Here is a 25,762-nt window from a genome sequence, read left to right as displayed (position 1 = left end):
TTAGACATCATAGACCTCCTCTTCCATGGCATGACTGACCTCCCCACGAAGTTGGTGGAAGGTGTTGCGCCTCAGGATCTCCCAGCCACGGTGAGAACTAGTCCTGGATGTGCTTCGTGACAATGACAGAGCAGACCGCTCCTGCTTGTACAGGATGTTCCTATCGATTCCCAGCTTTTCCAAACCTTTGTCATAGTTATCCCTATCCTGAACCTTAAATGCTTCTGTGTACCGCATCATCTTGTGTTTGTTGGGATCAACCCTGTCTTCAACTCTGTAAGAGGATTAAAAAAAATAAACTGAAACAAAGTAGAAACATGCCAGTTTATCAACAAAACCAAGCAGCCACAAGGAGCTAGACTCTCCCAAAAATATGTCTACTGACCCAGACATTCCAGAAAACCTACACAGAAATGGGAAACTGATTATAGACATGGTGCTAGCAGCTGCTAGCACACAATTATCTCCTAGACCTTCATTCCCATCATTGGCTTAACTACTCTTAACTGCTTGTGGTTTCCTGTCCTTTAACTCATTCCCCAGTCATGATTTGCCCCTTCCATTTTGCCAGCTGTATGCTACTGGCAGACCTATCCCATCTGACTCTAGCTCCAGATCCTTTGTATATACACATATATTCATCCATTTCCTTTGTTCTTGTCTTTCCTTCTCTGATATCCCATGGTTGCTAGCACCCTCAGTGCTAGGGTGTCACTTACGTTTTGCTGAACTTTTATTTAACTGCTGCACTTCCATCAACTCTTCTCTACATTACTTATAATTTGTCTTCTGAAATACTATCCCACAATAGTTAAAATGAACTTATATGTAATTTGACAGAACTAGATCATACCAACACTCTTTTGTCATAGCATCCAATGAAGAATTTTAGCTGGGACATTGCTCTTGCAAAGTTATATTCAGTCCAACACCTTGGACTGAAGGTGTTACATATTGATACTATTTTAGGTCCACTTGTTCTGCCCAGCAAACCTGAAAACCCGTAAGGTTCATTTCTCTGCTAAAACCTAAAGAAAGTCATATTTTATACTGTCACCACTCCCCCTTCTGGCTTTATCAGCAAAAGATGACGCAGTTGGAAAAGACACATGCCCAAACAAAATGATATCTTTTCTCACCCTAGTATAAATATTGATTAAGATCAGAAATAATGAGGAATCTAATGTTATCTAGACTACAGATAGTTTGTTTGTTATTTCAGTGCCTAAACTGAAATCCTGGACCTAAGAATTTGCCACCTGATGCCGTCCTTGCAAAGTATAATATAGTTACTAGGTTGACACCAGAAAGAAATCTTGCCTTTAATTATTCCTGTTCTGTTTTTGAATAATCTGTAGTGCAGTTCATTGCTGCTCAATGTCTAGTTTATTGATTCTGCCTCTGCCATTTCATGTATCTCATAGATAGGGACAGCCAACCAAGCACAGCAGTGAAACTTTGTGATACTCATTATAAGAAGTTTGAAAGAAAAATTCAGGCCTTATAGCCCATGCAATTTCTGTGGTCTGTCTCCTGTGACTAATGGATAAGAAAACATCAGCTGATTTCACAAGGAATTGCACAGCAGAGCTTTCTGAGGGGAACAGTGTTTGTCTATCAATCACAGGCAGAAAACAGATTGGGGTCTGTATTCTGGAAGGAAAGGACTGTAAACACTCCTCCCCAGGCCACTGGAAAGGCTCTTTATTAACATCCATACATTGAATTCTTCTTTTGTGGTCCTTATGAGCACATACTAGAAGAGAACTCACCTGAGATACCATCGATCCCCTAGTCCATACTCCCGCCCACAGATTCCAGAGCGAGGCCAGAGACACCGTGGCAGTTTCCGCTCCAGCATGACAGTAGTAGCAACAACCTTTAGAATGAAAAAAAAGAGAACTTGGATGAATTAGAAAAAAATCAGACTCTGTTTCAAAATTATCAGTTTCATGAATACTGACTCATTACCACACTTCATTACAGCTCCATATGTAATGAAGAAAAATCATAGAGTCAATACTCTGTTTATTATAGGGCAAATCACTGTTTTAGTCTGAACTGTGCCATGTTTTGAAGAAGCAATGGTGCTCTTTCTTAAAACACTGTTAAATTTCTTTCCTTTTATACCTGATGGCAATGAGTAGGGTAATTAATTTGCTAGCTAGAGGAGAGGACACTATTTATATCTGCATTAACTATCATCAGAGTGTGGCCACACAACTACATTTAACCATTTGACTTACTGCTTTCTTACAGAAAAATACTAGGAAATGGATTTCCTGTTGAGCAGCTATATAACTGATCTGTTGGAATTTTTTTACCTTTTGAGCAAGAGAGTCAGACCAACTTCTCTTAGTGGATGTAAAGACATTACTGACCTACTTGTAATCATTACCTTGCATTCTATCTCCCCTCAGTCAATCCCTATAATTATAGTTTAACCCTCAGTTACACAGAAATGTGATTTGCAAAAAAAAGATGGAACTTTAAATTCTATTTAACAAGCAATGCATGTGTAAGGAACAAAGAGCCAGGAAGATACACGATGGACAAGAAAGGCTGGATGGGCTTCTAGCTGCTATTTGAAATAAGGTAGGAATACCCACACAGCAAAGATATACTGGAAGACAGTTTCACATGGGAAGATGTGCAGAAGAGCAGTCTCGCATTTAGACACTTTGGACTCATAGAAAGGATGAAAGAAATTTGGTGGCTGACATACAGAAACTGTAAAACAGAATTAAAAGGACATGGCTTATTCTATTAACCCCTGAGAAAAGTGAAGAGCAGGGAAAGGTTTTAAAGTACCTCCTTTAGAGCAGAGCACAGAAGACAGAGTAAGTAATTGCACTGTTCAGCACATTTCCTCTGGACAACTTTTCCCCTTCGTTATTCAAAGTGAACCCCCTACCACCTGAATTAGGTTACCTGGGCTCTCCAGAGTTCATCCCGCTCATGGGCCACTCTCCAGTGGGTGTCACCCATCATGGCAATTAACAAGTTGAGCATAAGGAGAGTTGCAATGATGGCGAAGGCAAAGTATACCACGCTGTACATAAAGGGCAGGTCCACATCATAGTTTGCAGGGCCATCAATGATAGTGAGGAACAGCTCAAAGGTAGTGAACAAGGACATGGGATAGTTGTAGAACTGCCCAAGGTTTTCAGGGTTCTCTGTCTGGAAGATGATGTAAAAAGCTAGAGGAGAGCAACAGGGAAAAAGAGGGAGAGGTAGCTTAATATCGGGAAACATATTCCAAGAGCAACAATAGGGTACTATAAGAGATGCTGACAACACAAAGTGGTCTGGGAAGGAGCTGCATGTGTTTCTATGCTAGTGCGGTACCTAGCATAACAAGGACAAGTCCCTGACTAGAATCATTGGTCTCTATTATAAAGTGACTCAGAATTACTTTATTTATTTGTTCTCAAAACAGTGATCTTTTCTTCTTCAAGGATATAATAAAGCTATGTGTGTTAATCTCATTTTCCAAAGACAAATATAATAAACACAGTATGTTTTTAAACCTTGATTTATATATATGTGGAATTATCTGTATTGTCCTAATTTCTGTTACCCTGGAAAGAGCAAAAATTGAAAACCAAACTCATAAGAGCAGAAATCAGTACTGGGAAAGTGACCATGTTCAAAAAAACAGAAGCTATACATCATCACCACCTTTGTGAGCTAACTCAAAGGGCAACCTGAGAAGAAATAAAATTCCATGCACTTAATTCATACTAAAAAAATTGGCAGGTGTAACAATGCTGTTTTCCTTTCATAGACTCACCTGATGCAAAGCCTAATATCACCACACCCATGAGCCAACAAAAACGCATGAGATCTCCAAATATCATCTGTAGAGCAAACACAGAGCCACCATAAGACCCAGAAGTCCCACCAAGCCACAATGCAACCCTATGTAAAAGGTTTTCCAGATTCTAAGACCATGAGTAGACTAAAGGAAACTTCTTCACTAAAGAAAGAATGTGAAAGTCAAAAACCCGCTGTGCAGACAAGAACTTGTCCATTTGCTGTTAATGCTAGTCCTGAGGGAGAAAAAGTATTCTTTCAGTTCCTCCCTATTTGCAAAGAGGTGCCAGGAGAAATGTAACAAGCCCATATCTGTTGTGTCTTATACCTTCTGGATCATGATGGTAAAGGGTCCAAGCATCTGGAAGCCTCGTGCGAAGTACATGACATTGCACCATCCTAGCACAAGGGCAAAGGACATGGGCACCACCTCACCAGTTGTGCTGGTGAGACGCATCACCATGGTTACTAGAATCATGCAAGCATATGTGATGCTGCAAGAGAAGAGACAGTGAAAAAAGTTCAGTAAAGGAATCTTACCTTCCTTTTTCTTTTCTTTTCAGAAATTCCAAGACAGGCACATATAGCCACCAGCCCCATAGAGAGAGACCTCTCAGCATTATCAGCTCTACCTGTCCACTTGCCTGTCTTCATACACACCAGTTGAGTCAGTAAGAGAAGTAAATCATAAGAAGGAATACTCTAAAAGAATGGAGAAATTGACTCATCTGGCAAAAGACATCAGTGAGGAAAATGAGGGACAATTTATTTATTAGACTCAAAAAGTGATGTACTTACACAATTATGTGAAAAGGCCCTCCCAGGATGGTTTGTCCAAAGTATTTCGCTGCTCCAACTCTAAGGATATCTGGGATCTAAGAGAGACATCCTACTGACTTTAGGACTTAGATGGATTCCATTATACTATTCAATGCCATGGTAACAGCCAATATTCACAATATCTTGGGGCCTGCCACATCTGCTTTGTTTGCTTGTTCACAGTTTGATTTCTGTATTGCTTTAAAAACTGAATGATTGAGTCAAGTGACCCCTCTTGGGATGTGACAGAGATTGATGGAAAACCTAAGAATGCTTGGGCAGATTGAGAGACTTTGGTATGTGGCAGAGAGATGCTGCAGCACTGAGCTGTGAGCCTGAAGTCCATATAGATTACTGAGAAGAGACCAGACAAACAGCTGTGCCACAGAAGTGAAGACAAAAAAGACCTTCTTGGGGAATCAAAGTTAGTAGTGTAGCCCCAGAGTCCTGACCAAACACCGGAAGAAGGACCTGTCCTTCTGGAACATATATGGGCAGAGAGAAAGCTATTTACAAGCCCCATTTCACTTCAGTTCATCCTGGCATCATTATTTTAGTTTTCTCATATAAAAGTTTCAGCCTTCTATTTCATATTATATTAAAATCAAGTGGAGGATATATTTGTTTTAATTTAAAGAACTTTTTCTTTTTTTTGAGAGAGAGTTCATGGTAAGGAGAAAACATGTACTCTGGTTGAGTAAGGTTGCTGTTATAGGCCCATACCGTCACTGATCTTCAATTAGATATAAACTTTTCCGTGTACGCACAGAAATCACTTCAGCCAGCACCCCTAAGCACATGAGTATTTGCTTAGGCTGAAGGGTGGGTGAAGAATCTCTAAGAATCTCATGCAACAGCTGGGATTCAGCTGGACCCACAGTGCTAACGGGTACTGTGGTATTACCCTGCAGATAGTATTTGATAGCATGGCCAGTCCTTCTAATTGCTTCTTCCACACCTGGAGTCTTACTAGTATGTTGTCACAGTCTCTGTTTCATCCAATAGATACTGTTGACAGTGTCTATAGCCTCAGGTGTATATCCAAAAACTTAGAGTAAGCAAATAACACCTACCAAGTTGTGAGCATAAACTCATGTTTGTCTAGTAAGTAAAATCTGTCTTGATTAAACTCGAGACTATATAGCTCGCTGTTTCTCTTACCTCAAGGATCAAAATTACTACAGCTCCAATGACTGTGATCAGCTCCCCCACCAGCCTCAGCTCATCCTCATATGTCATATATGATTCCTGGAAAAAAAAAAAGGCACAAGAGGAAATTAAAATTAAATTTTAAAGGGAGTGGAAGGAAAAAGGGGATGTGGGAAAAGAAGGCCCACTGTTAGTGTAAGAAACATGACTAGGCCTGACAAGGCCACAGGAACCAGCTCAGCCCCAGCAACGGAAAGCAGAACATACCCAATATTCCTCACTGACAAAGGTGGAAAGAGAGAAATAGGACAGCTGCAATAGCTGGCAACAGGGAAAGACTTCCCAGTTAAGTATGTTAGATTAGAATTGCCCAATGCTGCCTATGGGGCCCAGACTCCTATAGCCACAGTACCTGCAGCATTTTCTGGACATAGATTGTATTGTCTCTACTGCTTGTTTTGTTGTCTGTTCGGGGTTTCAGTGGTCGGTAGATGCAGCACATAGTGAAGCAGACAATGTAGAGTATATAGAATAAAGCCAGGAAACAAAAATAGGGACGACCATACATATTCCACTTCAGGCTCACCAGCTCCTTCACAGGAGTTAGGTCCAAGATCTGGCGTGCCTGAGAAAGATAGAAAGAATTAATTGCCATAAGGACATTTGTTTATAAGCATCATTCACACCGTTTCCTGGGAGAATGTTAACAAACTCTTCTCACCTACTCCATTCAGCATTAGGAAGCTGAATTTATTTTGCAAAAATGGCATCCTCAAGTGGGTTTAGATTTGCTCAGTTCTCCAGCAAAGAGTTTTGAAAAAAACTAAAAAATATATCCTGCAGAGAACAGCTATTGAGTACCAGTGGGAAATGCAAGAGAAGTATGTTAGATACTAGAATAAGTTTGTGGTCTGTGTAGGCTTGGATGCATACACACACTTCAGACAGACCTGTGATCTGGATCAATGAATGCAAATATATGAGAATGTGTTACAGAAAATAAAAGATATTATTAATAATGTATTAGTATCATTATTAATATTATTATTTTAAGATATATACATATTAGGGCTGGACTAACTTTACAGTATCAGAAAGTTTATAAATCCTTTGAATATTCAAATTCAAATATGTACAAAACTAATTCAGTTCATGAATTATCTTTTACTGTAACTGGAATCAATTTTGAAGAATATTTCATGTTAAGCAAGATAACACAGTGCACTTTACAGCAGACAGATATTCTCCTCTGTGCAAAAATATACATCATTATTAGAACATAGAATTGAAAATAAAATAATTTGGAATCTATTTTCAGCTACAGAAAAAAGGTTCTGCACAAACTTGTGAAATTCACTTACTTTTTTTTCTCCAAATTGGAGTTCTACATTTAAACATTTAAGTTAACATTCATTTCAACAGCTATTTCTATCAATTTCAGCAGCATTTGTGGAAATTTTTCATCTCTAGGAAACATATCTAAAGGTCATTTAGATCATTAGCTCTCTTTGAAAAACTGACACTGATATTACCTTGATTTAGCAGGCAAATAAGGGAACTTTGGAAAGATTTCCAAAGTTCTTTTCTTTTATTTCTGTCTAAATGCAGCCAATTAATGGACTGGATTTTCAAAAGTTTTCTCCATTCAGCTATGATCATAAAAACTGAAGTATACCCGCAGTGAGATATACTGTGAAAAACCCAGGCTCTTTCAACTTACTTGCTTTAGATTATTTATATTATATACAAAGTTGGGTCCTTCTTTTTAGAATCTCAGTGGTGCAGCTCAAATATATCTAGAAGACCACATGCAATTCCAGGAACAAACAGAACCTTCAGTGAGTATCTTTCATGATATGAAAAATAGTGCTGGTGCATAAGCTGGGGTTGTGTTTCTGTCAAAGTTCTGCATATATCCATGCATACTGTGTAGCTGAGGAATTCTATACAAAAAGAAAGCTTCATCAAAAAAAGTTTTAGAAGTGACAAAGAGGCTCCACAAAAAGTAAGAGCAGTAGAGTTATGAGCACTGGAGGGAAGAATCCTCTCCTATCATACAATTCCATTTCAAAAACTAACAGGAAGAATCCAGAAATTTTCTCAAGTGTCCTCATGGCTGATTTGGTTGATTTGCACACATGCATATAAAGGACAAAGAAAATACAGTGAGATGATATGGAAAAAGAATTCAACATCTTTTCCTCTGATGAACATTGCTAATCTGTGACTCTGAGTGAATCTATTAATTTGCTGCTGGGATGACAACTATAAAACTTGGAAAGATCAATGTCACTCCTTTAATTGTTTTCGTAGGACAAGATAAAATTGTGGCTACATGAACTGTCTAATAAATGTCATTACTTCTTCCTACAAACTTTGCCTTATCTATGTCCTTAGAATAGCACTACTACAAGTAAAGCCATCACAAAACTTTAGGCACCTAAAGGAAGTATCTTCATTAGTGATGTTGTTATCCTAAGATTGCTCTCCTTGTAGGCAATAGGGTCTTACAGATTGCCATTCAGCTCACCTAAAATCTAAACTGTTCTCTGGAGATACTTAATTACTTGGATTTCTCTATCAACCACATGTAAAATTAGGGAATCTGTATTCCTTAATTAAACACCTCAGTTGGTGACAAAATTAGATAAGATGAATGTAGGCCAAGTGCAATTTAACTAAATTTGTCCAATATGAACACACAATATTCTCTGCCAAAAAGTAATCACTCTCAAGCCTACCAAAATTAGACGCTCTGCTTAGTAAACTGGTCTGTGAAGAAAGAATGAACCACATGGGAAATATGTTAATTTTAGTATGTAACGCACTACTGGGAGGTATTCAACACCATAGTGACAAGAGCACTATGCTGATATGAATAAAATGGAACAGAGAATATTAGGGTCTTTTCATACTGAGTTCTTTTGAAAAATTTGACCTAGTGGTCATAAACTACATAGAGTCCCACCGCAAGGAAGTATATTCCACAAAAGTGACAAATGTTGTTTTCAAAATATATGGATGATACTGACTCAGGTTATCACGGCCTCCAAAATCTGCAGTAGTTGAAGAGCTAGATCTCTACTTTGGAATCAAATGGATCATCCTGAAGCATTTTCAAAACAAAATTATCTTTTTCACTCAGTTATAAGCCATACTCTGTTAAAGTGAAAGTAAAACAGAGATATTTTGTTTATTGGCACCTGCAAGCCCGGATAATTAGCATGGACTCTTTTTGTGTTTTTCTGTCATTTCATCATAATTGTTCAGGTTCCATTCCTAATCTGCAAGAAATTAGTAAAACTGAACTGAAGCTATAGTTGTAATGGTTTTCTATAGTTGAAGAGTGAACCCACAGTCCTTTGTCTGTCTTCCCTATGTGGAAGTGTCATTTCTATTGATATAAGAGTATGTAAATACTCAAAGTCTAGAAATAGGACTATGGCTGGTATGTTTATGGAGTATCAAAGTTTGCTTTGCAGGTCAAGGGTCTCGGTCTACTCCAGAGATAGTCAAAAGCAGTTGGATTCAGCTACTTTAAGACAGTCAGTGTTATTTCATTTGCAGTTTCTCTACCTATAAAAAGTAAAGAATTTATTTTGCCATTCTCACAGAACATATGCAGGATTCACATGAGAATCCTTTCTGAGGTTGCCAACCAAGCGCCAAAATGTCAACAAGGCCTTTTCTGTAAGAGGGAAACAAAGGCATATATATGTATATATGTTTTGTATATATAATTGTTTTGTTTTATTTATGTAATTGATTGGAAATTACCCTCAGTTCTGATGGCATCTTGAGGGTAAAACAAAAGACTAACAACGAAAATTTATCTGCTAAATCTTTGAAATGTTTTTGTTGTGTGTGAACATAGAACTGAGGATGACAGAATATTCCTGATTGTACAGCAGTACATGTCTTTTTTATCAGATGATTTAGGATAAGAAAAGTGGAACATTTTTCCAAATGAGATTAGCACTTGTCTAAAGTTCCATGGTTTATATGAAAATATTACATTTTAAGTTTCTGCATTATTATCTGGGTGATACTTAATTGAAACTTCTATATGAAGCCTTTAGCTCCCGCTAGAAACGCATAGAGCATAAGTAGGACAAACAGTGTGTACTTTACAACTTGCTTATGAATTGGACCCTCACACTTTATTGAATGCTTCCAGACCTTCTTCCTATTGTAATGTTTAAGGGACCACTGTAATAAACAAGAAGGAGACATAAGTTGAAGTGGCATGAGTGGGTTACTTTAAAGGAAAACTTATTGCACTCTAGATGTTTTCCTCCTTTTGCTACATTGCCCTACTTCCTCCAAGTCTGCCAAAGACAGATTGCACAAACTGTGAGGAATACGTATGTTTCAGTAAATGGGTATGACTCTTGAATGCCCTAAGAAATATCCTAAAGGATCAAAAGTAAGTTAGAGGTAATGAACCTAGCTAGATAGCCTTAGGTGTTCTGTTTTGTTTAGAAGTCAGTATTCTGGAATTCTTTGCATAGGAGAGTAGATTTCATTTTCCAAAAGACGATGTAAGTTCAGGAGCTTACTATAATCTTCCTGTAGCTTAGTTCCCTTCTATTTTTGCCACTTTTCATCCACTTAAGGGTCAGAAAATATATTTAGTACCTATTTGTTTATGCATCCCCCTTAATACAAGAGGAACCTGCTGACTGGGGCCCAAAGATGCAACTCTAGTCCAATACTGGACTGAGAGGGCCAGGGACCATATCAGAGGATGGGGTCACATATTGCATTCTTCTAGAGGAGACAGCAAACATTTTGGACCAAACATATATACAATACAAAAAAAGAAGTACTCGTTATGCATGCAAAAATAACAATTACTCATATTTAAGAGCATTCTGGAAAATAAAGAAATCATAATATTTCATGGTATTTGGAGACATCTTATCCTCTGAAATTAGGAATCTTGGATCTGAATGCACTACATGCTTTGGGAGAAGATGAGGCACAATATTCTTTCTTTTAGGATTATGGTTTAGTTTTCCGGACAACTGCTAAGGTTGTTCTATTTCTTTGACATAGACGTCTTTCCCCTGAATTTCTGTATGGAAAACACATAGAAATTTAAAGGATTTTAAATAAAAGCAAATGAGAGTTTCATAGACTTCCTTCACGTTGTGCAGCACCCTCCATTAGCTAAAACATTTGTTAGAGAAGTTTGACTAAAGTTTTGATAGATGGAAATAATACAGCATGAATATTACTATGCTAATTAAAGTGTCTTCTGATTAATTTCCTGTCCTATTAGGATTATTTAAGGTGATTACAACTGATAGGGTAGTATACCTTGAAAGTCTTCAGCAGATCTGTCTAAGATTGCCATTACACTCTCCTATTTTTGTCTTCGTGATCCCTTTACAAGTTTTTGAGCCTACAGCAGAGATAATTTACCTACTTTGTTTTGAGTCATAGCCTGGACAAGCAATGTCATTAAAAGAAGAGTAGAATAATAATGAGTGATTTTAAAATGCATTCCAGGTTAGGATTTCTGAATATAGTCTTGTCTCACAGGGACATAGTAAGAATTAATCAGTATCACAGTTATAGAAAGCTGCTTGCTAGAGCTACTCTAAAGCTACTTGTTACTGATATGTTTGAAACTGATGAAAGAGAGAGAACCCTTTATTGAATCACACAGTGTCATTTCCTGTAGCTTGCTCATACTAAGTTCTTTCAATCTGTAAGTTTTACATCTCAGAAGAAACTGTGTGTAAAGCATCAGATGTAGCCAGATCATTAAAAAGCTGCTACATTTCCTGTATTTCCTGCAGCACATGGTGCTCTATGTATAATATAAAAGAGCTTGAACCTTCAAACTCATCATTTTTCTCCTTTTATAATCATCATGGTCTGCACATAGAAAGCATATGGTGTCCACAATACCTCTCTCTTCTTGGTTGAGACAATGAGCTCAAGGAAGGACTGATCTTCAGCCCATGAGTCAATCTCTGTGAGATCATAGAGAACAGTGGTCAAGGGGCCAAAGGACCAGAGATTGTGCTTCCGCTTCTGCATAAGGTATTGAAACATCTGAGGAGAAAAGAAGGGGGTGGAGGATATCAGAAGCTTTCCAGTGCATAGTGTATTTGCAGTGAAAACAAATACAGTTGTTAAAAACTCTCTAATTAGAATGTATTTTCCTTGAACTTGGTAGTTGTTGTGGTTCTGATATCCCTCAGGAACAATTATAGCAGGCTAAGAAGTGGAAGAACTTTTCTGACTCCCATTTGATTATTAACCTGTGCTTGAGGTAAAGCATGAGTGATTTTTATTCTAAATTCTAATCAAACTGTCAAAGTTATTTGACACCATTATACATCTTGGCAATAGATTTCATATGGAATTATATGTTGATTAGAAAAAAAATATTTTATACTCTTCTACAAGTTATCAGGAAAGAGGTGTGGCAAGGGAAGTGATCCTGTCCTTTGTGAATCTACAGAAGAAACACTAACCATTCTTGACTTTTTATTAAGGGGAATGGTGCAAGTTTACATTAAATATTGAGTTCTTGACTATGAATAAATGTCTGTGGATACCTGAAGAAATTTCCTGTGTGTCATATTTAGGGTGATAAAATCTAGACAACGAAGACAATAATTTCAGTCATACTTTTAAAAACATACTTGGAGTGGATCTTTCTGTCAATATCTTTTAAACTCAAATGCTTCAAAAATTGGGTCAAAAGATATATTCTTTAAGCACTCATTTCTTTCATTAGGGTAAAGAAATTTTTTATACAGGTTTTCTGGTCCTACATTAGACTTCTGGCAAAAAAAAAAAAAAAAGACAGACTTGTTATGTATCTTCTACCCACTAACAACATGTACAAACTTGCTTGGTCTGGATGATGTTGACCTTTTCTGAATAACCCCTTTTGTATGGAGGCAACTGTGTCACTTTTAAACTCACCACAGTGTTGCCCTCCACTCCAGACAGTTTGAATGGAGTAAGCCCCTCATTGTTAGGAATCAATTCAAGTGATCCTGGTCCCTCTTTGTTCCTGTCATAGGAAAGTATCAGGCTGTACATGTGGCAGGCAAATGTCTTATTAGGTTGGAGAACCAGGATGTGAAGAACAGTGTTACCTATGAAGGAAGCAGACCAGATAAAGTATATGGAATAGCCCAGCCCTGTGCAAAGACTGGCAATTGACTGATGCCATTAACAATGGCTTTTGTTTTCCTCACATCCCTCATCCCACAGCTGCTTGTAATGAGAGAAAAATATGTCCATGCACAGATAACAGTCTGATTTAAAGTGTCCAGATCCACTATATGCAATTCACTAGTCCCCACAGCACATACCCAGACTATCTTGAGCTCTGATGTCAGCTCCATTTTCAATGAGCAACTGTACAATTTCCTCATTTCCCACACAGGCAGCAAATGATAAAACATGCTCTCCTGCAAAGAAAGGAAAGAGGAGAAACAACTTTAAGACCCTAGGTGGCAGGAGAGGTTGAAGCACACTGAGAGAAAACTATCCATGCTATGAAGCCAGAGGTTATGAAACGAAGACTTACTTCCGGTAACCTGTAAATTTCCTGCCCCACTCCTTATCCTACTCAGAAAGGAGAAGAGGGCCTGCCCCGCACAACACTAAAAGGAAGAAGTATTCTTTTCAGATTATCTCCATAAGAAGGTTGACAAGTATGTTGCAGTATATGCTGCTAGGAAGAAATTAAATTATTATTCCTATGCAATATATTTTTATACATGCAAATATATAAAATGTGTATGATATTTCTATTTCTATTTCTATTTCTATTTCTATTTCTATTTCTATTTCTATTTCTATTTCTATTTCTATTTCTATTTCTATTTCTATTTCTATTTCTATTTCTATTATTTCTATTTCTATTTCTATTTATATTTATATTTATATTTATATAGCATTTACATACTCAGATGGAGTCTTACTGTCTACTTAAAGGTGTGTGACTGCCAACACTTGGAGACAGGAACCTCTGCTCATCCAGTTTAGATGGGGACTAAAGCAAGCCTGCCTTATATTCTCACACCACTCTGCTGGTTCCCTCTCATAGCAGCAAGGGGAGAAGATAAGGCTGTACCGAAATAGAGAAGATTGTGGGAGCTGCGCCTGAAGAAGTGCCCAGTGGCCTGTGCTGTACGGGCATTGGCCCCTCTCTTGAGTAAAGCCTTCACCAAAGTGATGTTCTGGTTCACTGCTGCAATGTGGAGAGCTGTCTGCCCTGTAAGACACAGAAATAAAACCTTGCCTTCCAAGAAAGCAACTTCAGTCTGATCAGTAGCCTGCAGTTCACATTTCACTCAAGTTAACTCTAAGTTTTTTGGAACTGCATCCATAGTGGCTATATGATTTATGTTTGAAATTATCCCTGTTGTGTACAGAAGAGTGGACTACAGATTTTCCAGAGGTGCCATTCTATTTAAACCTTTTAGGAATTCATGCAAACTGACTTTACAACCTGCCAAAACCCACTATACACTTTCTAGCTTTTTTTCTGGGGGAAAGCAAAACTTGCCACACTCTTCCAAGAAGCACACTGAAAGGTCATGTCTCTCAGAAGGGACTATGCTTTCCTTCATGGGACATGAAGGTGAGATCAATACAAAGCTCCCAGAGAAGGTTTGCTCTAATCCATGAAACTAGGTATTAGAATTTCTAAAAACCCATCATTATTATTTTAGTGGTTTCAGGATTCTGTCTGGCATTTCTGTGTGGTCAATCAGAACCATTCTTTAAAAACCAGTCTCAGAGTCTAAACTCAAAAGCAGTGTCCCTCATTTGCTTTCAGTCCCTATTCTTTGTCAACCAAAGAACCTTTTTTTCTCTCCTTTCAGAGGAGATCAGGTAATGTCTGATGTATGTATGCATGTCCCCTTTGTTACACATGACTATGGCAGAAAGTAAACTGTACATATCTTTGCAATCCTGCTATAGGAAACAGGCCCACCTGTGGTTAAGAGTTTGTCAATTATGCATTTGCATGTTTTCACATGTATGTACTTCGATTTAATATAATTCAACCTTCCACAAATGGTCGGGAGCCATTTGTGTGCTTGTTTTGCGATGTAGCAGTTTAGCAATATATTGAACAAGAATAGTATAAGCTACTTTCCTAAATGTCCTAAATTTCTCCCTCCCCCAGCAGAGAATCCTGCCCATCCTCATTCACTGAGGTGTTACCTTCATAGAGTTCTGAAGTCATCCTCTCATTGACAAGGTCAGGAGCTGCTTCCATCAGAATCACTGCGGCCTCCACATTATCATACAAGGCAGCTACATGAAGGGCAGTCTCCCCCAGTGCACCTAAAAACAGTAGGAGAAACATGTGAGTCATCTAGACATTCAACTATATGGGACAAAAGCAGAAATGGATTTATTGGCATGGAGAATTACGGGAGTGCTTGGTCCTCCCTTGAGTACTGCCAGGTGCCACCTCACCATATGACATGGTAAAAGCCACATGACTACATAGCCACTATCCTTCACCCTGTTCAAAATCTGAAAGCTGAACAGAGACTTCAGGTGTTTGTGAGTGACAGCAAACTTAGGTGTGAAATGAGTGAGCACACAGGCCTTCTAGGGACCACCTTCCACAGTAAACCACCTCCCTCAGTCCCTCTAGAAAAAAAGGTCTATTCAAGCTGTAAACCTCCGGTCTTCACCATTCCTTTAGGGTTTGATGAGCTCTCCAAGTTAGAAAACTCACTTTGTTGCAAAGCTGTTGACATATAGTTACGTAGTTTGAGTCTGCTAATGCAAATGTTTTAGCAAACTAACAAACATACTATACTTCTTGTAGCAGGTTCTTGCCTTATACAGAAAACCATTTGTCACAAATAATTGAGTTACCTCTCTGATAGATATCACATGTTCCATCAGTGAGAAGTTTCCTAATGACTGGGAGGTTGTTCTCTTTGGCAGCCTGGAGGAGTGGGGATTCCCAGATCCTGTAGTCAAGAAAACGTGTCTGATAAGAAACACCCTCAAACAAATGGTGCCTCTCTCCAGACTTAGCATGGCCAATGCTTGAGACAGTACGTATCTTCAACATTTTCACTGAAAGATTGGTAAGGCACACCTACCATCTGACATATTTTTTGAGTGCAAAAAAAAGAACTCGCAAAAGCAGGCAAGTGCAGTGCTAAAAAACGCAGGTAGTTCACCATCTCTTGGCTTACTGACACTTAACCATATGGTGGCAGCAGAGGGAAAGATAGGAGAAATGAATAACCAGAAGTTTCTGGTTTATATAGCCCACATTCTGAGGCACAGAAGATAGAGAACGATGGGTCATTTGATAGCCCTACTGCCAGTAGACTAGTAATCTCAGGAGCCAGAAAAAGCCGGTAGTTTTTTTTACACAGCACAATAAAATAAAATAAAAAAGGGTGGCATCTGAATTACTCCCATAATGGATGGAAAAGAAAAAGTACAAACAACAATTCCTCCTGTGTCATAGCAACATTTCTTATGGTATAATTAAAAGAATGAGCTCTGAAATGTAGTTTCTCATCATACAAAGTTATGAGAAAAAATTTGAAAGCTTAGTTATACTATTTTTTTCTCTAATGCTGAGAAAATTGAGGAAATTGTTGAGAACTGAAATGTATGCTTGTCCTGGGAAAATCCCAGACTAAATGGTTCTCTTATAGTTGAAGAATGTCCTTGGGTCTTCCATGAGCCTCTAGATTATTTGAGTAGATCCTTTGGGGATGATGAAGAATGTACAAGTATAGTCATTAAACTTTACGACAGCAAGGTCCTTTGATGCAAATAGCAGGTCAAGGGAGGTGATCCTCTCCCTCTACTTACTCTTGTAAGGCTATGCCTAGAGTCCTGTGTCCAGTTCTAGGATCCTCAGTACAAAAGACATACGGAGCTACTGGAAAGAGTTCAGCAAAGGTCCACAAAAGATGATTATGGTACTGGAGCACCTCTCATATGAGGAAAGGCTGAGAGAGCTGGAACTGTTTAGCCTGGAGAAGAGAAGGCTTGGATAGGGTTCTTATCCATGTGTATAAGTATCTGAAGGTGCAAAGAGTTACCTGCAATGCCTGTTTGCTCAGCATCCAAGTAAGCTTTGACAATATTCAAAATAATGGGTTAGCCACCCAAATATCACAAAAAATAGAACAAAATCTACTAATTTATAGTAAATATTTCTGTTTTCCTTGAATATTTTCAGATTCATCTTTTAATTCATAAGTGTTTTGGGGTGGTGGTTTTTTATTTTTGTTTTTATACAAATAAAGAATTCTAGCTAGCCCATATTCAGGAGCTAAAGGCTTTAGATGACAAAAGACCTTCAAACCCAAAGAAACAGCCTATGTCGCATGAATTTTCAGTATGAAATAGAAAGAGGTTCCTCTCTCCAGATAGGATAAGTTCAATTTTAGACCTCTGTTCAGATGTAAATTTTGCGTTTATCTAACCCCTGCTTTCTTGTAATACAGATGTTTAATATATTCTTAATTATCTAGCATGGCTCAGCTCAAGCTGTAATGTGTGATATGAAATAAGTCTAAGGAACATAGTAGAACAATGACAAGTTCAAGCTGATATGTACAAGGAGAACATCAGCCCTCATTTGCCTACCAGCCCCAGTCTGTCCTTTTCCTTCAATCTAACAACTGCCAAGAGACTGGATGTTAGTCTCACATACACACAGAGCATCTGGGTCAAATACATTAATCAAACCATATATCTGGACATATGTTCAATGCTTTCTCTTTGTAATGTCCCAATTTTCTTCCTTGTGTTCTAGTATTATTTAGTTACAAGATTTTGAGGATACAGTTTATAGGACAAATACTGTATAAAGCAATAGGTGTTTTGCATTAAGTGATAACACTGATGTTAGAATACATTATCTATGAGTATAGCTCTATCATAAGCCACAAGAAAATCCACATCAGAGAAAGAGAGAGAATATAAATAGCTTATTGCACAAAACGTTTTCTCAGAACTTGTGCTTATTAGGTATAGCATAATTTAATGATAAAACCATAGGAAAACAGGAAACATAAATTCTGTGACTTACAGAAATACGTATTTCTTGCTTTAAATTATTCATTTATGAACAATAGAAACTTGAAGCAAAAAAAAATATTATTTGATATGCCATTATCTCTGGATGTAATCCACCTAAAATGTGTGAGTTCTGCACACCTTTATAGACGAAAGACACTGACACACTTGAGAGAACTTGGAGGATAAAGCAAAAAAAAGAGGAGTATCAGAATTACACAAATAAATAGGAATAATTCTAATTATTGGGCATGAGCTAGAAGTAATAGAATCATAACTAAACATTATATTTATAATTCCATAAAAGGAGCATTTCTTGTCACCAACAGCACCTCATTATCTACGTCACTAGAGACTAGACTAGAAAACCACTGAAAAACAGAGGGGAAATAAAAACATTCAGAATATAAAAAACCATCCTGAAGAAACCAGGGAGCCATCCTGAGATATTTTTTGTGTGTCCTTCAAACTCTTAGCCTTTCTGCTTTAGGAAGTATCCCTTCTTTAGTTTACTCATGCATTAGTTGCGTTAGTTGCTAATTACAAGATTATTTGATGAGAACATTGCATCTAGGATCAGACAAACAGGAACAAAATAAAGAGGCACTCTGAGCAAAAGTTGTAAGATTCGGTATCAGTGAAGCAAGCTTGCCACCTCTGCCATTATTTTGGCTGAGAAAGGCTCTGTGTTCCTGGAGAATGTAAATTTCAGAGTCACGAAGTGGGAAGGAGGAAAGATTTCAATAGTATAAACAATGCTACAATTAGTATGTTGATTCTTTACTGGGTAGGCCTTTATCCCTCCAATGACCTCACAGAGGAGGAAGGATTGAGCAAGAGACAATGTGGGAGGACATGAAAAATACCTTTCTCACAAAATTCTCTAAAGACCTTGTAAACAACTAATTAAATTACAAGCTTGCTAAGATGGAGATACCTAATAACTTCTATACTCAGATTTCATAAATTTAGTGCAAAATTGCAAAACTTTTCTACTTATTGTAGGAACCTCTATTGTAGGGCTTAAAAAAACAGAGATCCCAGGCCAAATAGCAAGCTGGTGAAGAACCCAGAAGCATTGGTAAATGTCATGGCACACTGCCTCTGATGCCTCAAAGGTCCATGACCTACATGTTTATACCATAAGCTTTTACTCTCATCTAATTTTCTGTCCCATAATTGGGGAAATGTTTTACTCTCATTTAAAACATACCATTATAATTATCAACTCATTTTTACTACATTACAGCAATGTGGTGAGCATATAAATGTCAAGTGCTAGGTGAGACAAATTCACTAATATAAAAAATAAAACAAAGTCACTTGAATCTAGAACCTTCCAAACACTTTAATTTCTTTAAGTTCTGCATGTTTAACCAATTTTGTTCCTGACCCATCAAACACAGTATGAATTTTACATTCTACAATTCTAGATCCCGTGTGTCAAAGCAGCAGCAGGTAAAATCTGTGGCTTAGTCTCTTAACAGACCTGCCTAGATTAGATGCTTAGTTTCCATAGAGTACCATTATGTCACTGGATGGAGAGGATGGCTTTCAGAGAATGATTCATCAGAAACACTCTGAAAAGATAATTCAGCACATCTAAGCTCCTGTTCTAAATCATTCATGTCAAGAGACACTGAGCTCCTAATTTAACCAGCTAAGTTAGGTCTGTAATACTAGGCAGTACTCATGTTGCCTTATAGGATCAGTTTAGGATAAGCACAAGCACATAGCTAACCATTAGTTCTGATGGGCAATGAAAGCCACCTGGAACGCTCCTGGGTTCTTCTTACTGAGCTAAGGAATGTAGCTGTGTTGAGACACTTAGTGAGACTTGATCATGCAATACTATCAGTCAGTTTTCTTAACAGGTGATTCAATATGCTCAGGAAGCTGTGAGTTGTTTTTCAATATAGGTGAGGACAAAATCAGGAACACCCGAAAATCCATTGTGAAACAAAGAGAAGATAGAATGTAGGTCAGATTCTGACTGAGGGAGTCATGTAAAATAGTTTTAAACAAGGTTAAGGATTTCACAAGCACTTTCTGCTGGTAATATGTACCCTTTGGGATTTACAGCTTCTTCAGCAGTTCTTTTCAAATGCATTCTGCTCATTACACTTATGAAGAGATTAAGAATGCAAGGACAAGTCCATAAGTCCTAACTCTGTTATAAGAAGATTTTGGATTTATATGGTTATTCTTTTTAAACACGGAAATATGTTAAATATGTGAACTGTCTGGACAACAACCAATCTGAAGCTTCTTTTTCAAGACTGAGCTCACCAAAGGTGCAACAGAGCATCTCTTTCTCCTCTTTCCTTCCCTTGTCAGATTCTACAACTTGAGTCATTCACTTTATGGACTTTTCCTATTGTTTTCTCTAGTATAAGTTTGGCATCTGCTAGCTTCATGCTTTATCCCCATAACTATGTCAGTTACTGAGGGTCTAAAGCAATTCTTTCTAACTGACCTATAAATTCATCAGCAGTATATTATTTCAGTTTTCTTTTCTTTCCTTGTTATGCTGCTCAGAATATCCATGGTCAACACTCCATCATGAAATTGCCAAGAGAGATTCATCTTCTCCCTTCCTTCCGCTAGTATGCTTATGGAAATGTGTGCAAGACTTCATGAGAGCAGAGGAGTGCTCAGAGGAAGCTAAGCAGCCAGAAAGAGGATCAATACAATCATCTAACAAGATGCTAAAGAATGAGCTAGGAAGTAATAGGATGAAGTGAAAAGGAGACAGACAACAGGGGCTTTCGAAAATCAATGCAGGGACAGGGTCAGCAAATTTCTTCAGCACTGACAGCAAGACTAGGCAAATTAACAGGAACCTTTTGTGCATGTATGTTGAAGACCCTTCAGTTGACAGTAAACAGAGCTTCTCTGGAAATAAATTAAACAGGATACTAATTGCTGATGCTACTAGACAAGAAACTGATGGGGAAACCTTATCGCTTCAGATATTTAGCATTCTAACACATTAAGCAATAGAAATCTTGCTCAGTCACTTCCAGCAGAGCAACCTACTTGCATTAATCTCCTTTTTTAAATTCTGCATCTGAAACCATCCTAAAAATAATCTCAAGCTAGAACTATATTAACAGTGCAGCAGATGTTAGTTATTATTTATTATCACTGCATTATTCATAAAACTAATTTGTTCTCTGAAGCATAACCTCATCCTACATCAAAACTTCCAACCTTCTTCAATAGGAATTTTCTGCCAGTTTTATTCTGGGATGCATTCCTTACCCTTCCTTTAATTAGTTTTCTCCAACAACTTTTTTAATTTGGGGTGTGTTTTTTTCAGAACACAAATCTCATGTTTACTTCCTCTCAAGGAAACCTATAGCTCAGTTTAAGAAGGCAAATAGCTTTCTAAATCTGTGAGCCTAAGCCATGTCTTGGGCACTGAGGTCATATGTGTGTGCCTTGTTGGGGAAATGTGAGTTCTGAAGGACCTTTACATTTGTGAAATTAAGGAGGCTTGCTTTCCATTACTAGACTCAAAACTTCCATTAGGATGAAGGTATAACAGCATAGGAAAAGACCAGAAATGCTGACAGTGATACTTTTGACTTTATTTTACATGCAGCAGCAGAGTTTCCAACAGGCTTTGCATATTGACTACTCAGAAGCACTGTTATTGACATATATTACAAATTAAGTGGTGGAACTGGGAGCTGACATCTTTATTCCACTGTCACCTTTGTGAGCAAAGGAACCAATTAATACTGACAGGCACTGTTGATTTTAAGACAGTCCTATGTCAATTTTTACACTGAAAACTCAGTAATGTTTAGACAAATGAACAGCAAAACTATGGTGACATCTCTCACTACCAGCTTAAGAAATATTTGTCTAGAAGCTGAAGGCTCTATGTGTCCCTATACAGCTCTTAAGCAACTCAGTTTAATAGCATTAGGCTGAGCTACTTTTTATTTGTGCCATGTTTGTTTTAAGGGTAAGCAAATCAAAGCACTTCACTAATATGTCTGTGAGACTAAAGAACCACAAAAAAATTTGGAAACTAAAGAGGATATAAAGTTTTTACTGTGACATGTTTGGAATGGCCATAGTTTTCTGCAAGTTATGCAAATTTTCCCAAGCGTCTCTAAAGTATTATTTCTCATAGAACAGATTTATACAACTAATTAATGTGTAAAAATGTTTTGTTTTGGTTTGTTTTTTTAGGTTTTTTTTAATGTATCACACAAATATTTTATTGTCATGAGACTAATTAAGGCTCAGACCATCCCACAAAGGCCAGGTGATACCACTAATCCCTAAGCAGCAGCTGTGAGAGAGAAGAGACACGCAGAAATCATAGAGGCAGGCAACAGCAGAAAGAAAAATAGAACATAATTGTCCTGGATCCATGTACTCACTTGCCCTAATTTATTTATTAATTATTTTGTATGAATGAACAGTTAAATTCTCATACGGTAGAATTTCTAAAATTACATGCTAGGAAGATTTTTTACACATTTCCTTAGAACCGTTTACACTGAAAGCCAGACTAAAAAAAAATAAAACAAGGAATAACTCTCATAATTTCTGCAAGATCTATTAGACTGTGACAGGCATGTGATTCTTCTTTACATCTATCAGACCTAAATTTTCATAAGTATTTACCTCTTTGTTCCCCATGATTATGGACTATGTTGGGGTTTTATGTTCATATGCTCCAGGCTATGTAGATCCTGGAGTTTACTTCCAAAGATAATTCTAGAAGGGACATATGAGGTGTGACCACTGCCCCTGGGACACCACACTGACCTATAATCTGTTTAAAAAGGAGAGTCTTGAACAGAAAGAAACCAGCAGAGTAAGGCAAAATAAACTCAAACTCCTCTTTAATATTAGGAGATTGTATCACATTTCCTGATCTTGGATGTCCCTTTGGGAAATGTTATATAGTGCAGGATTAAGCCAAAGAAATCCCTCACTGTGGATAATGTTGAGATCAGCAGCTGATAAGATTCTAAGAACTATTGCACATGAAGAAAGAGAATGAACAGCAATTCCAGTGAAGGTGAGAACTACCAAAACAGCTTTCAGGTATTATCACCAGTGGTAGGACAGGAAAAAACATTGTTCTCTTGCAGACTTTCTGTGTGCAGTCAGAGCATACTAGTTTAATAATAAGATGTTTACCACTGGCTTTCAATAATAGAATTTAATTCTTATTACTGTATGTATTCCAACACCATTAACACTAAGAAGAACTCAAGTTGCAGCCACAACACTGCAATTCCACACAACAAAATGACAGGATGAAGTAAAAGCCCTCTTGGCTTACAACAGTTCTTTCACAAAAGCAAAGGTTTATGAGAGTAGTTCCCATACACAGATCACCACAGAAGGTTTTCCTGTTGTGTTTTTCTATCAGTACATAACTGAGAATATGAAAGCAATAAAACTGATTCCAGTCCTCTGCAAGTTGTTCATTTTCTTTCCCCTCAAACTCTGAGTATCTCTGGGGACAAGAAAGGAAAACAAAGGAAAGAGTAGGATAATAAGAGAGATGGAGAGAAATGGTCCTGCCCCTCTTTAGGGGAAGAGTATCCACATATTGGCACCATGTAATTTCTGAACAAATCGCAGAGGTTAATTTATGTCAGTTGAAAGCTATGGGAAACATAGACCTAAAATGCAAGTGAACAATTGTGTCCACATGCAACTGTGATTTCACAGACAATGATATCGTATGCACTACATATGTCATTATGCAGAGTTTTATAATGAAACACAGAAATGTTAGTTTGGGGGAGCACTAGGGTTGCACTATAGTGATCTAAGAGAAGTTTATGAAGAATGGTTTACATGCTTAAGAGTTTTTCTGTTTTCATCTACCAGTAGCAACACATAAGTTGTTCATGGGCCTGCAGCACATGACTAATTAGGATTGTCGAGCAAAGAGAAGGTTGAAGGGCAGTTTAACAGCAGCCTATGTGAAAGGGAGCAGCAAAAAGGAAGGGGCCAAATCTTTCTTGGCAACAGCAGATGGTAAAACAAGGGGCTATAGCATAAAATGATGATTTTGAAAGTTCAGGTCGAACGTTAGGAAAAAACTTTTCTTGAGGAGGTTACTACAGCACTGTAACACATACCGACATACAGTGGGATCCATGTCCCAGGAGGCTTTCAAGACTGAGCTAGACAAAGCCAAAGAAACATGATCTCTTGCTGGCAATAGTCCAGCTTCAAGCAGGAGGTTAGATAGAGATCTCCAGAGGTCCCTTCCACATCTCTATGACTTAAAAATGTGAATATATATTTATTAAAATTGTATTTTATATTTATAAAAATATTAATATATTTAGACTTTTCACACATTCATTTGTATATTACAGAATCTGCTGAGAACTTATTATTAAGTTACCTGTGATGCTTTTCATGGACATACCAAGATGTAAACACGTCAGCATTCTATGGAGACACTATTGTTCCCACTGTTTCTCCCATTTTAAGTGTATTTAAGTCCCACTGCTCTGAAGTAAAAAAGAACAGGCTTTTGATATTTCCTCAGAAGTTAGATGATGATATATGCTTTTTTTGATAGATATGTACATTTGTCCCTCTGAAGGTACTATCCTACTTATTTCTATACGTATATGTGTGTATACATACATCTGTACACACGTACAGATAGATAGATTTTGTCCCACACAGCCACCCTTTTGTCCCAAGAGATGTTTAGATGTTTCCTCAGTTTTGTGAGGAAAGCAAAAACAAATTTTACAAGCAACTGGAAGCAATTTGTTGTTTGAGTACTGCAGTGTTTGTACATGCAGAAATGACAAGAGACAATGGAAAACAGATTCAGCTGGATTTACATAAATATTCCTGAATTCCTGTGTGTGGAGGGAGCAACTCTGCACAGCAGTAAAAACAGCCTTGATTCACTATTTAAATGTGAAGACACAGTCAATGTTCTTGACAATGTAAGGTCTAAATGTACATGTTGACACCTGGGCCATGGGGGTGAGAAACAGCAGTCTGATCCAGGTAGTGACCGACCACCAGAATGTGGAACAACAATGAATCCACTCTATTCCACAGTAAGGGCAACCTTTAGAGAGACAGAAAGCAGAATCCTTGCAAAAAGGCCGTAATTTCAGCTGACTGCAGCATATACATGACACACGCTCCTAATAATAATTAAAAAAAAAAAAAATCAACAAAAAAACCCTCCTGCATTTTCTTGTGAACTTTACCAATGAAGCAGGAAAGAGAAAAGTATACATTATTCATTTGTTACTGAAGCCCTGCACTCAGGGTAATTCAATTGCGACCCAGTAAACCCACCTGTGAAAGCAGATAAGATTGGAACTCCAGAAGCATTCCACCTTGAAAGAATATATCTGATAGAGAGAAGTGCTCCAGGGTTGTTTAAAGTTTATCTACTAGCAGAAAAGCCTAAGGGAAAAGAGTGAGAATCAGCTACAGGGAGAGAGCAGCAGAAGAAAGGGAAGACAAGAGGGATGAAATGCACTGTACCTTTTCTGCTGGAGTAAGTAGAGTTCATCCAGATGTTTATCCCAGGACTTTTTGCCTTGCAACTTCTGACTTAGTCCATTCCAGATCCGGAAATAGAAGGGCTTGCTATCCCCAAATAAAGGTATCCCCATAGCACGTCCCTTTTTCTCTCTTGCCTAGCTGTCTGAAAGCCAGCAATCACCACTTAGGAAAAAGTCAGGGAAGGCTCAGTACAGGTCACGACTCCTCCACCCTCAGTCTGTTACTTACCAAGGAGACTGTCCGTCAGCTGCAAACAGCTGATCAAAGTACATGTAAAAACACAAAATAAAATCACTTGTCCCTAGCAGACCATACCTTGAGCCTCATCAAGTACTTAGTTTCCAAAATAGCCCAACCCAAAGGTGTGTCTGATTTAGAAGTAGCT

The 25,762-nt window shown here is 37.8% G+C and overlaps 1 protein-coding gene across 1 annotated transcript; it reads right to left on the bottom strand.

Annotated features, from left to right (window-relative positions):
• LOC104623594 (transient receptor potential cation channel subfamily V member 6-like) lies at nt 1–25,487 on the bottom strand. The gene is made up of 15 exons (XM_010290730.1): nt 25,357–25,487; nt 15,664–15,761; nt 14,995–15,117; nt 13,895–14,035; nt 13,128–13,226; nt 12,733–12,908; nt 11,704–11,850; nt 6,197–6,409; nt 5,797–5,883; nt 4,615–4,691; nt 4,145–4,310; nt 3,794–3,860; nt 2,932–3,200; nt 1,773–1,879; nt 1–274 (listed from the first exon to the last, which is right to left on the bottom strand). Exons 1-15 carry the CDS (start codon nt 25,485–25,487, stop codon nt 1–3), a joined length of 2,175 nt encoding a protein of 724 aa, XP_010289032.1.
• Between the last annotated feature and the right edge of the window lie 275 nt (nt 25,488–25,762).

Source organism: Phaethon lepturus, unplaced genomic scaffold (assembly GCF_000687285.1).
Source record: "Phaethon lepturus isolate BGI_N335 unplaced genomic scaffold, ASM68728v1 scaffold4667, whole genome shotgun sequence".
NCBI lineage: Eukaryota > Metazoa > Chordata > Aves > Phaethontiformes > Phaethontidae > Phaethon > Phaethon lepturus.
This window is presented reverse-complemented; position numbering and strand designations above follow the sequence as displayed.